Source organism: Brachyistius frenatus, unplaced genomic scaffold, assembly GCF_029030835.1.
Source record: "Brachyistius frenatus isolate BFR_SWC_R1_liver_20210118 unplaced genomic scaffold, ASM2903083v1 Contig_23, whole genome shotgun sequence".
NCBI lineage: Eukaryota > Metazoa > Chordata > Actinopteri > Embiotocidae > Brachyistius > Brachyistius frenatus.
In genome coordinates, this window is record NW_027210622.1 from 1,311,683 (window position 1) to 1,325,706 (window position 14,024).

The 14,024-nt window shown below is 37.3% G+C and overlaps 2 protein-coding genes across 2 annotated transcripts in view; both read left to right on the top strand.

The window, feature by feature from the left end:
• Window positions 1-2,743: 2,743 nt before the first annotated feature.
• Window positions 2,744-5,189, top strand: LOC138620152 (uncharacterized). The gene is made up of 4 exons (XM_069697125.1): window positions 2,744-2,807; window positions 3,085-3,408; window positions 4,216-4,358; window positions 5,022-5,189. Exons 1-4 carry the CDS (start codon window positions 2,756-2,758, stop codon window positions 5,139-5,141), a joined length of 639 nt encoding a protein of 212 aa, XP_069553226.1. The 5' UTR covers window positions 2,744-2,755; the 3' UTR covers window positions 5,142-5,189.
• Window positions 5,190-8,661: 3,472 nt separating this feature from the next.
• Window positions 8,662-14,024, top strand: part of septin9b (septin 9b) — a 71,891-nt gene continuing 66,528 nt past the window's right edge. The window contains exon 1 of the mRNA XM_069697235.1: window positions 8,662-8,815. Within this exon, the coding sequence (XP_069553336.1) occupies window positions 8,794-8,815 (22 nt within the window). The 5' untranslated portion in view covers window positions 8,662-8,793. The remainder of the gene's footprint in view (window positions 8,816-14,024) is intronic.

The following is a 14,024-nucleotide window of genomic DNA, read 5'->3' on the forward strand; positions in this document are numbered from 1 at the left end:
CTTCCAGCAGGACAATGACCCTAAGCATACTGCTAAAGAAACACTCGAGTGGTTTAAGGGGAAACATTTAAATGTCTTGGAATGGCCTAGTCAAAGCAAAGACCTCAATCCAATTGAGAATCTGTGGTATGACTTAAAGATTGCTGTACACCAGCGGAATCCATCCAACTTGAAGGAGCTGGAGCAGTTTTGCCTTGAAGAATGGGTAAAAATCCCAGTGGCTAGATGTGCCAAGCTTGTAGATACATACCCCAAGAGACTTGCAGCTGTAATTGCTGCAAAAGGGGGCTCTACAAAGTATTGACTTTGGGGGGGTGAATAGTTATGCACGCTCAAGTTTTCTGTTTTTTTGTCTTATTTCTTGTTTGTTTCACAATAAAACATATTTTGCATCTTCAAAATGGTAGGCATGTTGTGTAAATCAAATAATACAAACCCCCTCAAAAACAAAATCAATTTTAATTCCAGGTTGTAAGGCAACAAAAAAAGAAATACGCCAAGGGGGTCAATACTTTTGCAAGGCACTGTACATAAGTAAGTCCCACTTGCAGCACAAACATTTACAGACTCTTTATTTAGAAGTTTTGCAGTAGACTGCTTCAGTTGGTGGCTGTTTTTAAGATGATGGGACATATTGACTGTTTTCCTTTATTTTCTTACTCCTGATGATATCAATTAGTAATAATAATTCTTTGAAAACTTTGTTGAAATTTCCCTAATTTGTGCATAAAACCATGGAACACCTACACACTTCAACACTTCCTGCTCCTTCAGCTGATGGAAGTTGTGTAAAGTTGTAACAGATGCTGTGTAGCTGATCATTGATGTACTGCATAACTGATCCATACAAATCTACACGTTGACTTTAAAAAAAAAAAAAGCTTAAATCTGGATTAAATTACTTTTTCTGCTGTTCAAACATAATAGTAAATTAATGAATAACAAAAGGTATAGAAGACTGATACTGTTTAACGATTTTGTAAAGCTTAAATATTTCCTATTCCTGCCATCTGGTGGACAAATAGCACCACCACAACAGTATTGATAGACGAAGGTTGGAGACAACTGATATTTTTGCAGCCTTTAATAGTGCAAATAGATTCCTCTCTTGCTCTCTGATCTGAAATGGCCCTGATTCAGCAATTGAACTACCAGTGAAACCATGAGAAAGTGTAGTTTCAGTGTGCAGAATTAACAGTTTTAAAAAAAAAACACCAACAGCAAATGAAGTACTGCAGTTAAAACAGTTACAGTCAAGATTAATCATTCCTGTTGTTTAAAAAAAAAACTGTAGAAAATAGTTCTTTGGGTCAATGTGATGAACCTGGAAGGAACACATTCCAGCTTCAGCACTTGTTGAAACTTGCATCTGACGCCAATCTGCAGAACAAGTTTGACGAGCCCTAATTGTTTTTTAGTTAGTTGAAAAGAAAGGCTTTGAAGTCTGCTTTTAAAAGTAAACAAAAGCCAGACTAGCTCTCTTGTGTTTTGAAAGACATTATGAACAAATTCATGTAAAAGATTTTATTCTTTGCCCATGGAGTCAAGCAGACCTTTTTCAGATAGTGTTTTTAACATAAAAGGTAACTCCTTAGCTATAACAGTTCAATTAGCCTGAAGTTCCTCTAAACATTAGCTGATCACGGAAGACAGAGCTGATTCAGTCAACTGGCTTTGCAGCTGTTTCACAGAGGCACAGATAATTTGTTGCTTCAATTGATTACGTTTACCATAAGTTTTGATTGCACACCCGCATAAAAAGTAGAACATTTCCCTTTAAAAACCAATGACAGGTAAAGTCAATGACAATGATTATCTTGTTACAAAGGCACCTGTCAATCAGTGGGAAGCAGTTCTTGAAGTTGCTGTGTTGCAGGCAAGAAAAATTGGGTAAGTGTAAAGATCTAAGTGACTGCGACGAGGTCTGAACAGTCAGAGAATCTCCACAACAGCAGGTGGTCTAACTATGGGTGGAAATATGTGTCACTACAGAGAGAATTTTAATCATTTATACTTGAATTTGAATTGCTAAACTTAAATAATTGCATCAAAAAACAGAACTTGAATCACATAATTTGAATTTGTATCGTTTATCTTGAATAACTACACTGAAACACTGAATCTGATTAGTATGATTGACTTTATAGTTTTGGAAGTAAAAGTTGCTCTGAAATTACATCTGATCATCATCTAATTCAACTCAATATTTGTATGAGAAGAAGCTTTGTGTAATATGTACAGGTGATAATAATACTGCAGCTGTTAGATCGGGTTAATATGGCACAGTTTATGAGCTTAAATGAAAGATTTCGGCCGCAGTCATGTTTCGCTGAATATGATCATTTATAGCTAACTAAACTGAAATTCTAATTTCTTGCTATTTATAGATACATATCTTTAAAAATGCATAGTATATTACAACAATGTGATTATCTATGTTGATCTAATTCAAATGCATTTGTTTCTCGGTTGTTGTTTTTTTCAGTTTAAAAAAGGTTCTTTAAACTTGTACCTTTTCTTACATGTTTTCATGATCTGGTTTTCAGCATCATGAAATTGTGACACCTTTACAAGCTAAACATCATGTCACTGGCACAAGTAAATGACTGAATGCAAATGATTTAGTCTCACAGGATGCACAACATCGCCCCACATAAAACCATACAGGAAGCACGCTTGTTGTGTTGCACTGTCTGTGTGTGAGGGTGTAAAAAAACAAAGCAAGAATCCCGTGAGCCCCAGTCACCGCGCCAAGATGTTGCTATGCTGTTGGTCCGTAATGTTGATCTGCCTATCTGCTTATTCAGGTAGGTCTATCTACTTTTCTGAAATAGATATTGATGTAGTTAAAGTCTGAATAATAAAGTTCACTAGACCAGCTGAGAAGGATCATTTTAGATCAAAGAAGTTTTCTTCTTTTTCAGTTTGATCCCATGATCTCTGTAGTTATCTGAGATTAATGTCACTCCTGCTGCTTCCATCAAAACTGTTATTTAGTTGGTGTTAGAATAATGGCAATATCTGTTTTTTGATGTTTTTTTTTAAACCCTCTAACCACAGACAGTTTTGTCTCTTTTATGACAGAGAGCACTGTGATGTACAAGGAGTCTGGCAAGAACATCACTTTGAGGTGTTCCTCTGAAGAATGTCCCGAGAGGATTAACGATTATGTCGGGATGTATCTGTTTCATGAATTTGTTGAAGAGAAAGAGGTGATTTTCTACAAAGACAAACTCATGGAGCGAACGGGGTACAAAAGCAGGATTCAGATAAACAGATACCAGAACCACACCATCACCATCACCATCAGCAACCTGACCGCGGATGACTCCGGTGTCTACACCTGTGTCTACACAAACACAATGATAAATCAAGTCAGGTGCAATTCTGCCATAGTATTTATAAGAGGTTTGTTTTTCCTTTTTCTCCTCAAAAACTGCTCAACTTTCTCTTAGTGGTAGTAACTCTCAATGGTGCAGAGGTGCAGTGTCTGGCATACACATGGTACCTTTGCTCAATTACTCATTTAAAAGGTGACCTTTAACTCTGCCACAAACTCATCTTCCATAGTTGATGAAGGTGACTAAATACAGATATTGCATGGACAAAGAAATGTAGGCTACCTTATGTTAAACTATGTACAGTGGCAACATGATTGAGGTCTCCAAAGAGATCTAACTCTACTTCTTATTGGTATAGAATTCCAGTAACATAAATTCCAAAATTATTTATGTGGCATTTGGAAGGGGAGGAAGAACTAATAGCAAACAAAGGGAAAATGTAGGCCTATTTGAAAAGCTATTTTATTCATGGCAACAATGGTAAGTATAATGCTAATTATTATCAGTTCTTAGTAACCAAATTTTGCTCACTTTTGTAAATTTACCTCTGTTAAGTGCAGGACTTTTGCTTGCAAGATAAAAATTGTAGATTGTGTTATTACTATTTCCATTATACTCCACAACTGATGGACTACATATGTCCATTACTCATTAACAGCTATTTCCAATATGCTTGTGTGCTACATTTAAAGACCTTCTTTTTAGTTTTAGATAACCTATTTTTTGAGGTTTATGAACAATTCAAAACCAAATTGCAAATTTAAAAAGCAAAACTGTTCCACAAAGGTTGTCACGATGAGACGCCTTTAGAGCATTTGCATGAAGACATTACATTTGATTTGGTGTAACCCATGTTTGCCTTTCTTTCACACAGGAGTAACACCATGTTCCAAACCAGAAGAGGTGCCCGGGACCAGTGCAGAGGAGAGCGGTCCGCCTCTGGTGTTAATTGTCACTGCTGCCTGTGCCATCAGCTCGCTAGTTAGCATCATCTTCATGCTACTGATCATCCTGAGGGTGAGTTCAGTTCTCATTAATCATTGCTTTGTGCCTAATCAAGCTCTGTAGTCCAGTTCTGCAAGTTTTGGATTGCAATAGCGGTTGCCTTGTTTATCTGTACACATTATCAATTGTATATGCACGCTTTTACCAGTCTATCACACAGCATCCCTTCCAAACCACAGAAATGCTGTAAACATAATGAACCCCTCGAGCTCGCATGCTGATTAAATCTAAAACCACTGAATGCTCAGTCTGTGTCTTAAGCACAGATGTGGGTTGCTTCTTCGAACTGACAATACCCCCTTCACATTTTTTTCATTGCTGTCTCAAACACAATGCCTGTGCTAGATAAACCAAGATTCATGATGATTTAACAACAATTTTCTCCCTCAAATACCCCTAACGTGTCGTCTCATTGAAAGAACTCCACAAAACCTTGTACTTGCTCTACCACTTCAGAAAAATCACCAAATTTGTAGTGCTATTTAATTATCTTCAACTGCTCTGCCATCTCAAACAAGAAAGTTTATTTTACAGTTAACATTTGTTAAAAAATTAGGTCTTCCGTTTCTTTGAATTTACTGTCATTTACTGAACGTAGTTTTTTTTTTTTTAAATTCTGCACAAACCCTCATGCTATACAGAAAATCTCTACAATAATATTTTCACTGCCAACAGGTGAAACAATCCACTCGCAGCAGAGGAAGAAGAAGTGCCCCGCAAGAGTCCAATGATTATGTGTATGAAGTTATGAACATGAACGGCAGCTCCACAGCGGTCATCAACAGGCCAATATAATTTTGCTTAGCAATGATATCAAATATTATGGACTTTTTGGACGTCTTCTTCTTTACAAAGTAAAAATACTTTTCGCTGAATTTAGATTTTCAAGTGATTTCAATCAACATACACAAGACAAAATGTAAAATATATGTTTAATTGCTGAACAGAATTGAACAGAATTATTAATTCTGGTTAAAATTATTCTTAATATTATTTGTATTGTTCATCAATATTACAACTCTAATATTTGTGTGGTAGTGTTGTGGCTATATTTGACTGGTTAGGCACAAGTAATAGATATCAATGTAATAAACATGCAGGAGATGTAAAAGGCAGTGGGAATAATAGCTAACTGGAACACAAGGGTTGAAACTGGCCCAACAGAGCAGTCAGATTATTGATTTCCAGAAATGTGGCAGGGAAGACAATCAGCAGGTGTTTTTGCTTCAGTACTTAACCAGACAAATATTTTTGAAGGCTCTGTGGTGAGGAGGGGAATGAAACTGTACATGTGGGCAAAAGTCATGCACCTGACAGGGAGGAAATAGGGGCACATGGGTGTGTGGTTTGCATGTGTTCCCAAAGACTTCTCACATAATGTATTGTTATAAATCTTACATGTTTCATGTATTCATAATTTAGGTAATTACGTACAAATATAGAACAAAAACATCTGACCATCCATTATCGATACCCGCCTTATCCTTAAACAGGGTCATGACCTCAAAAATACTTCTCATAAAAGGAGACGGAACCTGTTTTGCTGCCCAATATGTATCAACATGCCACATATAAATAAAACTAACAAACATATGCCTTAATGTTGTTTTAAAAATCATATTACTTTTATTGTGTAATGTCCAAATATTTGGAGAACATATATTTGAATGCTTTGACATCATTGTTTTTGGAAACAGAAAACTCCACACTTAAACACACTTTAGTTATGATATTATTCAAAATCATCTCACTTTAAACAAACTGCCAATGTCTTTTTGTTTTGTTTTTGAATTTCCAGAACACATGTTTGTCAGGAATTTTAAACCACAGCCATCACATAACCAGGGACAGATATATGCAATAAAAAAAATAAAAAAAAAAAACTCTTGGAGGCTGTCCTGCATCATAGAAGACATAGAGAGTGCTGTGAGCTGATTTAGTTCCCCTGGGCCTCCCAGACTCTATAAGCTAGCCCATTTGTTGTCCAACAGCTGATATTCACCCTGTCACCTTGTTTTGGTTTGTACCCTCTACGTCTGAGCACACGACACATCCATGCACTGCTCGCATTGTTGTCTTCATCTACTCCTTTGATTTGTGTTAACCTCAGTTTTAATCAAATAGGCCTACATTTGTTTTCAGTAAACCTCTTGCTAGTTTGTGACCAGTTTAAAGGTGTATTAAGTTACAAGATGTTTACTTAAATAAATTCGATTAAGATTAAAAGTGCATATGCTGAACATAATGAAGTCCTCATGACCTTCGTTCAAAATTGCATGACATGGTATTTACACTTTTAGGGGGTGGGATTTGGTGTCCGTGGGAGTCTTCACAGGAATCCAAACTGAAAGACAGTGCTAGCTAAATGTCATGATTCTTCAGGGGCCACTTCTTGACACAGTTTGCCCCAGATCAAAAGCACTAGTTTTGTGGTTCCTGTTTGATCTTCAGCAGCATATGTCTCAAAACTGTTACTGCTTCATGTGACTGTTAATGCAACTACTCATCTACCACGGCCTGTAAATATTCAAACACTGAAGTTATAGTCCGAGGAAACCTAATGGACACTCTATCACAGCATGCTTGCAGACACTTCATTTCAGCCCCACTTGTCTCAGACTGTCTATGTTGCCAGTCGCCTTAATTTTCTTACCCTGTGCTGGTTTTGCCCAAATGGGAACATTTAACAATACAATGTGATTTACCAAGACACAGCACAGTTAGACTAGTAATACTTCATTGGGGTCATTGATTTTATAAACCTCAGTCAGCTAACGGATCAATGAGTCCGACAGATGAGACTAGAATATTAAACTGAGCAACACCTTTGCTCCTGCACTGTCTTTTCTACAAGGGGATGGGAAGCGTGAATGGCAGGTTAACAAGGTTGATGTATTTGGTCATTTTCGGTAATTGATGGTTACTTGAAAACTCGTAAACAGTTAAAATAATATTGCTCTAAAAATTTAATTCATGTCACATTATAGAACATTTGCATTCCTTTTTTCCTTTTAAATTCTCAAGAATCAGTTTGAGTTAGATTAAAATACAACTGTTCGCGAGAATTGTTTGTTTTTGTGACTTACTATAAACAGTACATTGTGTGACTTATACAGTTTGTTATTGGCAAACTCACCACGTATCCTTCTTGCAGGCTTCAGTGGACTTGTTATACCAGTCAGATAATCGGTAACCTGTTTCTGACATAAAAAATGAAATGAGCTGAGCTGTATAAATGTGTCTGATATATTTGGAGCTTTTTATTACGTTGAGCCTCAGTTAAACCATGTCTTGAGAATTTAAAAGGAATGCAAATGTTCTATAATGTGACATGAATTAAATTTTTAGAGCAATATTATTTTAACTGGTCAACTATCACAAGTGCAAGGACACGTTCTGTCAAAGTAGGGTTTTCAAATTGGAAAATAAAATGTCAGAGCAGTGAGATGGTTCCTCATGATTCACTGTAATGAATACCTCAATAATCAAGTGCAACCACGTACTCTATCAATTTTCATAATGCTGCTTACAAAAATGTGAAAATGTGACAGCCAGTGAAGAACAGCCAGTCTCAGTTTTAACCAGAAGAGAGCAGTATTTTACAGTTATTTCAAAGCAACAGACCTCATGCTTCGGAGTACCAGTTTGTGTTCATATTGAAACAACAGAAAGCTTCCTGAGGGATCGTCACTCAAACAGGTTTGCATTCATTTAACTTCTACATATTTTACTCCTCATGTTTCAAGTTCAGGTATGTGAGAACAAACCGATTCCTTTGTCCTTGTATGTAGTGAACTGAGAGCTGATTAAAGGCAAATCTGCTGCTGTTTTTCACTAAAACAAAATTCTGGGCACCAGCTTCAACCATGTGTTTCTGATTATGTGCTCACTGTATTCAGTCACAGGTTTGTAATGTGCCACTCAACCCACCCAGATTATATCTCATTAGTATGTCAGTTTCTGAGCAGAGACTACTCAGAGAAGTAATATGAAAAGGGATGATAAAGTTCACATTTTATCTGAATATAGGTCTATAACAGACAGCATCTCTCTACCTGTGTCAGTGTAGTCTCCAATTGGGATCTGTGCGTAAAAGCGTGTCAGTGAACCTCTCCACCCGCCCCCCTCGTGCGCTCACATTTCTTTTGTATCATGGTCGTGGAGTCTCGAGATACTCAGCATCCCACTAAAGTGCACATCGTCGAGCTCTCGGGATTTCACGGCATATCTGCATCTGCGCTGCCTGCAGTCACCACGTGTCATCACGCTCACAGAGAGCCGTAGCCACACGATAAGAACAAGTGCAGCGAAACTGAGACAACAAAGTCGATTCCGATTTTTGGTCGTAGGGACCGCGTGAGACAGACAGCTCCAGGTTTCCTCTGTGGACCAAAGCGCGGCTTTTACTGACTGACTGAGTGAAGTGGACCAGCAGCAAACCCAGAGCATGAAGAAGACTCCAAATTCGGGTACAGATGTTTAAAAAAAAAAAAAAATACCATGATTTCCGATACTTGATAACATACTGCATTATTTTAATTCATATATCTCTTGATATAAACTCTGCTAAAAGTAATTACAGGCATGAATCGTGGTGTTAAAATATGACCTACTTTTGACACAAGCATAGTTCTGACTTGTGAAGCACTTTTGATGGTTTTGCATATCATATGGCACTTGCTGTATGGATGTAATAAGTATATATTTCACAAAGTCAGTGTATAATACTTACATTTCTGTAAAACATTACTTTCTGCTTAACACACTACACATAATATATTTTTAGTTATTCTTCAGAAGACTTTATCTTTCTGTGTACAATAACAAAACGGCTGCATCTTCTCTTACACCTTCATTTCTGTTTAACTTGATTTTTTTTTTGATTTTTTTTTTTTATTGTTATCATGTTCCGACTTGTCAAACTCTTTCACTTTGGCTTTGCTGCCTCATTTGTTTTCATCCATATTTTTTTGGCGGCTGTGAGTGTACAGACTCAGGCGAGCACCTCGGGGTCTCCTGGCTATTACAGTCTGATGATGTGCATCATCCTCTGTCCTTCTCAGCCTGACCTTCTGTATGGATGCACTGGCTCCTTCAGGCTGCACTCTCTTCACGGCTTCAGTGCTATGCATGTGTATGTGTGTGTGTTTGGCTTTAACATTCAGTTTTGACGATTGTTCACTTATGATGTCAGGGTACTATGTGCTTCAGTGAATGGCAAAACATAGTGTTTGCTGTGCTTGTGTACATTATACAACACATCTCTGCTCCGGCCCCCATCTGTGTGTTCACTCTCTTTCGACATTTGGGAACTCAGGATGGCCCCTAAGGAGAAAAACAAAGCGCTTTGGATTAAACGGATGTAGAAATGTGGCACAAGTTGCTGCTCCTGAAGCTTGTGTGAAAAGCAGGAGACAAAGTCCAGACTGCAAATATTTGGAAAGTTATACTATGTTTGTTTGGTTTTTCTGTCTCTGAGCTTCAGCTCCTTAAATTTTAAATTAAATATATTAAAATACTCGCCTTGGCTTTAATTTGAGTATGTTTACATCAATATTTTAAGAATTATGTTCGAGATTGCTTCAAATTATGGAGGCCCAAAAGTAAATGGACACTGGTGCAGCAACTATTAAAACAGCAGCAGTCCGGAGTCTTGAGCGGCCAATGCTTGACCATTTAGGGGTTAGAAAAGTGGAAAAGGTTGTGAGAGGGGAAGAATTGGCCTGTTTAATGAGTCTTATCACTAACTGTCAATTTCTGCCTCTGGAGATTCTCACCGCTTCACCTGCACTGATATAGACAACATCACTTTACTAACACCATCAGCATGTCTGTGTTGTCTTTAGCCACTTGCTGTTCAGTAGCTTAGTAGGTGGTCAGACTGCTGAGGAGACAGTGGGCATCATCAGTGGCCCTTGTCACAGTCAGTGTCTGATGATAAGAGTTTTCAGTGTTTTTCATAGTTTGTTTTCCATATTTTCACTTTTCTGAAACAAAGAAAGTCCAGAAGTGAAAATGCTCTCCAGAAGGCTTGGGATCACTGCTGAGTGAATAATGTAAGTGTTTACACTCAGAAGTCTTAATACGCTTTGATCATTCGAGTGTCTTGCCTCTTTCGAAGATAAAGACAAACCGTAAGACCTCGCAGCAACACTCCTGACCTCAGAGACCATTGTTCCATGCAGTTTTTGTTTTCATGCAGCATCATGACCTTAAGGTGTCAAATTATCTGTCAGAATGGAGCATTACATGGCTGAACTGAGAAAGAACCCAATTAGCAGTACAAAAGATTTTTCCTCATGAAGATACTCTTAATAAGGTTTTCTTTGTCTTTCTCCTTCTTATCATTCAATAAAAGTTGTAGTTTGAGTGGGCTGTATCACATCTGGAGCTTACAGATGTGCAAAGTTGTTGAGATGTGTGATTGAAAGCATCTGTTAGAATGATCAACACAGATGAAGGAGAGAGTGAAAATCCTTTCATACTGAAGCATGAAGTGTACAACAAAAACTGTATTTATGTCCAAACAAAACGACAACTTCAAAGCTCTTAGACATCTCTCCTTTCAGGAATATCGCATTAGATCTGTGGTCTCTTCAGTCATTCGTGATTAATTTTACTCTCAAAGTGGGAGCGCTGTGTTGTCCCTTCCTAGATCCTCAACAAAAATGCATTGGCTCCCATGTTAGTAAATTCCGGTGAGACCCGGAGCGTTTTGGGCTTAATGATCTGGATGTACCCACGTTGTTTTGTAGTTTCATGCAATGTGACCCTGAATGGACACGGAGACCCAGTGGAATAAAAGCACTGTTTTTCACTCCCCCTTGTTTTTTTTCTTTCTCTCTTCCTATGCATGAGAGATCCCACTTAGCTGTGCTATATATTCTCATGGTTAGGTCAGTTTTGAAAACAGGCTTGTCCTCAGCTTGAAAAGAGTATTTTGTGGTGAACATTTGCTGAGGGCTGTTTGTGTGCATTCGTTGGACTTTTCATGTTTAATAGAAGATTTGATTAAAAAAAAAAAAAAAAAAAAAAGGCAAGGAACCTTTATTGATGTTGAGATGTTGATCTTTGGATATAATACAGGACATGGACAGATGTGTTGTCCATGATAATTACTAAGGCTGCAGAGACATTTTTCTGTTAGTGGTGTATGTATATATATATATATATATTTTTATTGGGCATCAACAATTATTTTCACTCAAGTAGTTTTAGGTTGACATGTTTCAACCAGCTCCTTACAGAAATTACACTTTACAAATGAGTAACAAAACTCTGTCTTGGGTAGACATTATTTCTGCCATTGTTACAAGAAAATGTTAAAGTATTACAGTAACTCAACATATCACACTAAAGGAGGTGATGTCCAGAAATTTGCCTGCAGGATTACATATAGTGAGTGGCATGTGCAGGCTTTGGCCCACATATACACTACACTGAGCTGAATTGTTTGGCCATGCTGTACTGAGGATGTACATCTCATAAGAAAAGGCCACTTTTATAACACAGGTCCTATCTGCATCTGAAAAGTCAGACACTAACAGATTGTTTATTGAATGTTAGTGTTGTATTTTGATGATGTGATTATATCACTTTGTCATATTAAAATGTGACTCATTTCTTTATTAACAAAAAACATTTAACTTAAAACTTGACAAATAGTTTAGCTTTACAAATATGTTTTTTTTAATCTCGTATAAAGAACAACGTTTACTAAAGTAAATGCGACTGTTTTAAATGTAATCTGCCTCCATATGGCATAACATGATAGTTTCGGGATAAATAAATAATGTTTTTATGTGTTTTTCTATGGTAATATAATCACTGCAAAATCAAGCGAACATGATTTTTTGGGGGGGGGAATTGGCTAAATTGGTTCTAACTGGTTTCTTAATAATGCCATAACACTTAAAATTCCAGCATCAGTCACATTATCCATCCTCCCACTGAACCACACCAGTAGGTCCCATAGAGAAAGAGCAGATGAGGGGAGTCAATGCAGCTCTTTATTCCACTTAACAAAGGCTCTTTAGTGACAGCTAAGCTAAATTCCCTTCAGTCTGACTCATATATTGGCCTGCACCGCCACTGTGTTCCCTACAACTCCCTGTGATGATAAGACCACCTTTGGAGACTTTATATTCATCGGTGAGTGTCTATTTAATTCACTACCTGAGAGTCAAGCTGCCAAGCTCTCTGGTTCATATAATCCTTATCACATTAAAACCCCTCCTTGAGTATTAGACTACCTCTATCAGTAGTCTTTTGTAAGTGCCAAGGACAAAAGTTCACTGTCTTAGCCCCCCGTGGGCTATCTTATATACCGGTTTTTCAACCAAAGTTTCTCTCACTGAAAGGTCAGAACTTTTTCTACTTAGATAAACCTTCCCAGAGATATTAGCCTAATAGTTTTCCTCCCACTGCAGGAAGTGACATATGGTTTTTACTCTGTCTCTCAAGGTTTAACTCTCCGTTTATCATCCTTCACAGCTGTAATTCCTATCTGATATAACTTAGCTTTGGGCTCTGAAATGCTGACCTCTGCCTTAAGAATGCATGCATACAAAAAGACCTCCCTTGAATAGTCCCATATGCCCTTGCACTTGTGAATACATGCACACGCATACATGTGTACACACATTGACAAGTGTGACATCATCCGCCACTGTGTCAGAGTTTGACTATAAATAGAAATGGTCCATGATGACGTTTCAGCCTCACAAAGCCCCCCATGAGTAACATAAGGATGAAAACGGGCCATGTTACTGCTGCTTCTAATGATGAGCAGCCAGCCAGTCGTGAATAATTGTGCTGCGTGTTCATTAAAGAAACACCTGATGTTTTGAGCAGATGTCATGAGAAAAAGCACGGGCTGATCATAATGAGAGCATTACTGCCACTCTGGATGCTGATTATTTGATGTATTGTGCAATCAATAACATTAATGTTAGATTTTTACATTAGTTCTTGTATTTCTTCTTATGTTTTTGGTTTTGTTTACAGTTACAAATGTTCCTTTAAACCATCAGACAACTTTCCATTTAAAGAAACATACACGATGTTTACTTCGAGGAAAACAAACAGATATGAAGACATGAATGAGTTGTGGGGGATAGTGAAAGAGCACTTTAAAATTATAAATTGGTGGTCAGTAGCTTTAAATTGTGATCATAGCAGCCCAATTTAGGGCCAGTGGCCCAAGTTTGGACCACTTCTTCTTTGTTTTGGCCCACCATAACTTTTGACATGCTTGTGCTTATTCTCCTTATTCTTAAGTGGTTTAAAATCCTAATTGTAGAGACTACAAACTGTAAATGTTGTGCAGTATATACTGAAAGTATATAATTTGAGTTTTACAGTTGATGTGTTTTCCTTATTAAATTACATTGAAATCACAATAATTTCCTTACAATAATAAAATGACTACACAAATTGAGGAGTAGTGTTTTAATTGTTCTGAATTTTTATTTATTTATTTTTTTTTTTTTAATTCTGTCAAATATATTAAATAAAATAGAATTTCACATAACATAAACAACAGTTTCCCACTCTGGTTTCCAGAGCCTGTAAAGAGTATTGGATATAAATTAATCAATGAATTAGTGTAACTGGGCCTCCATGCAGATTTATGTTTGGCCTTTCATAGTAAAGAATTTGGGCACTTCTGGTTTAGAT

Bases quoted from the DNA above. Each gene is read 5' to 3' on its own strand.
- LOC138620152 (XM_069697125.1), top strand. From the start codon at position 2,756: ATGTTGCTATGCTGTTGGTCCGTAATGTTGATCTGCCTATCTGCTTAT. The intron at 2,808-3,084 runs GTAGGTCTATCT...CTTTTATGACAG, and splicing joins CTGCCTATCTGCTTATTCAG to AGAGCACTGTGATGTACAAG. The intron at 3,409-4,215 runs GTTTGTTTTTCC...TCTTTCACACAG, and splicing joins TGCCATAGTATTTATAAGAG to GAGTAACACCATGTTCCAAA.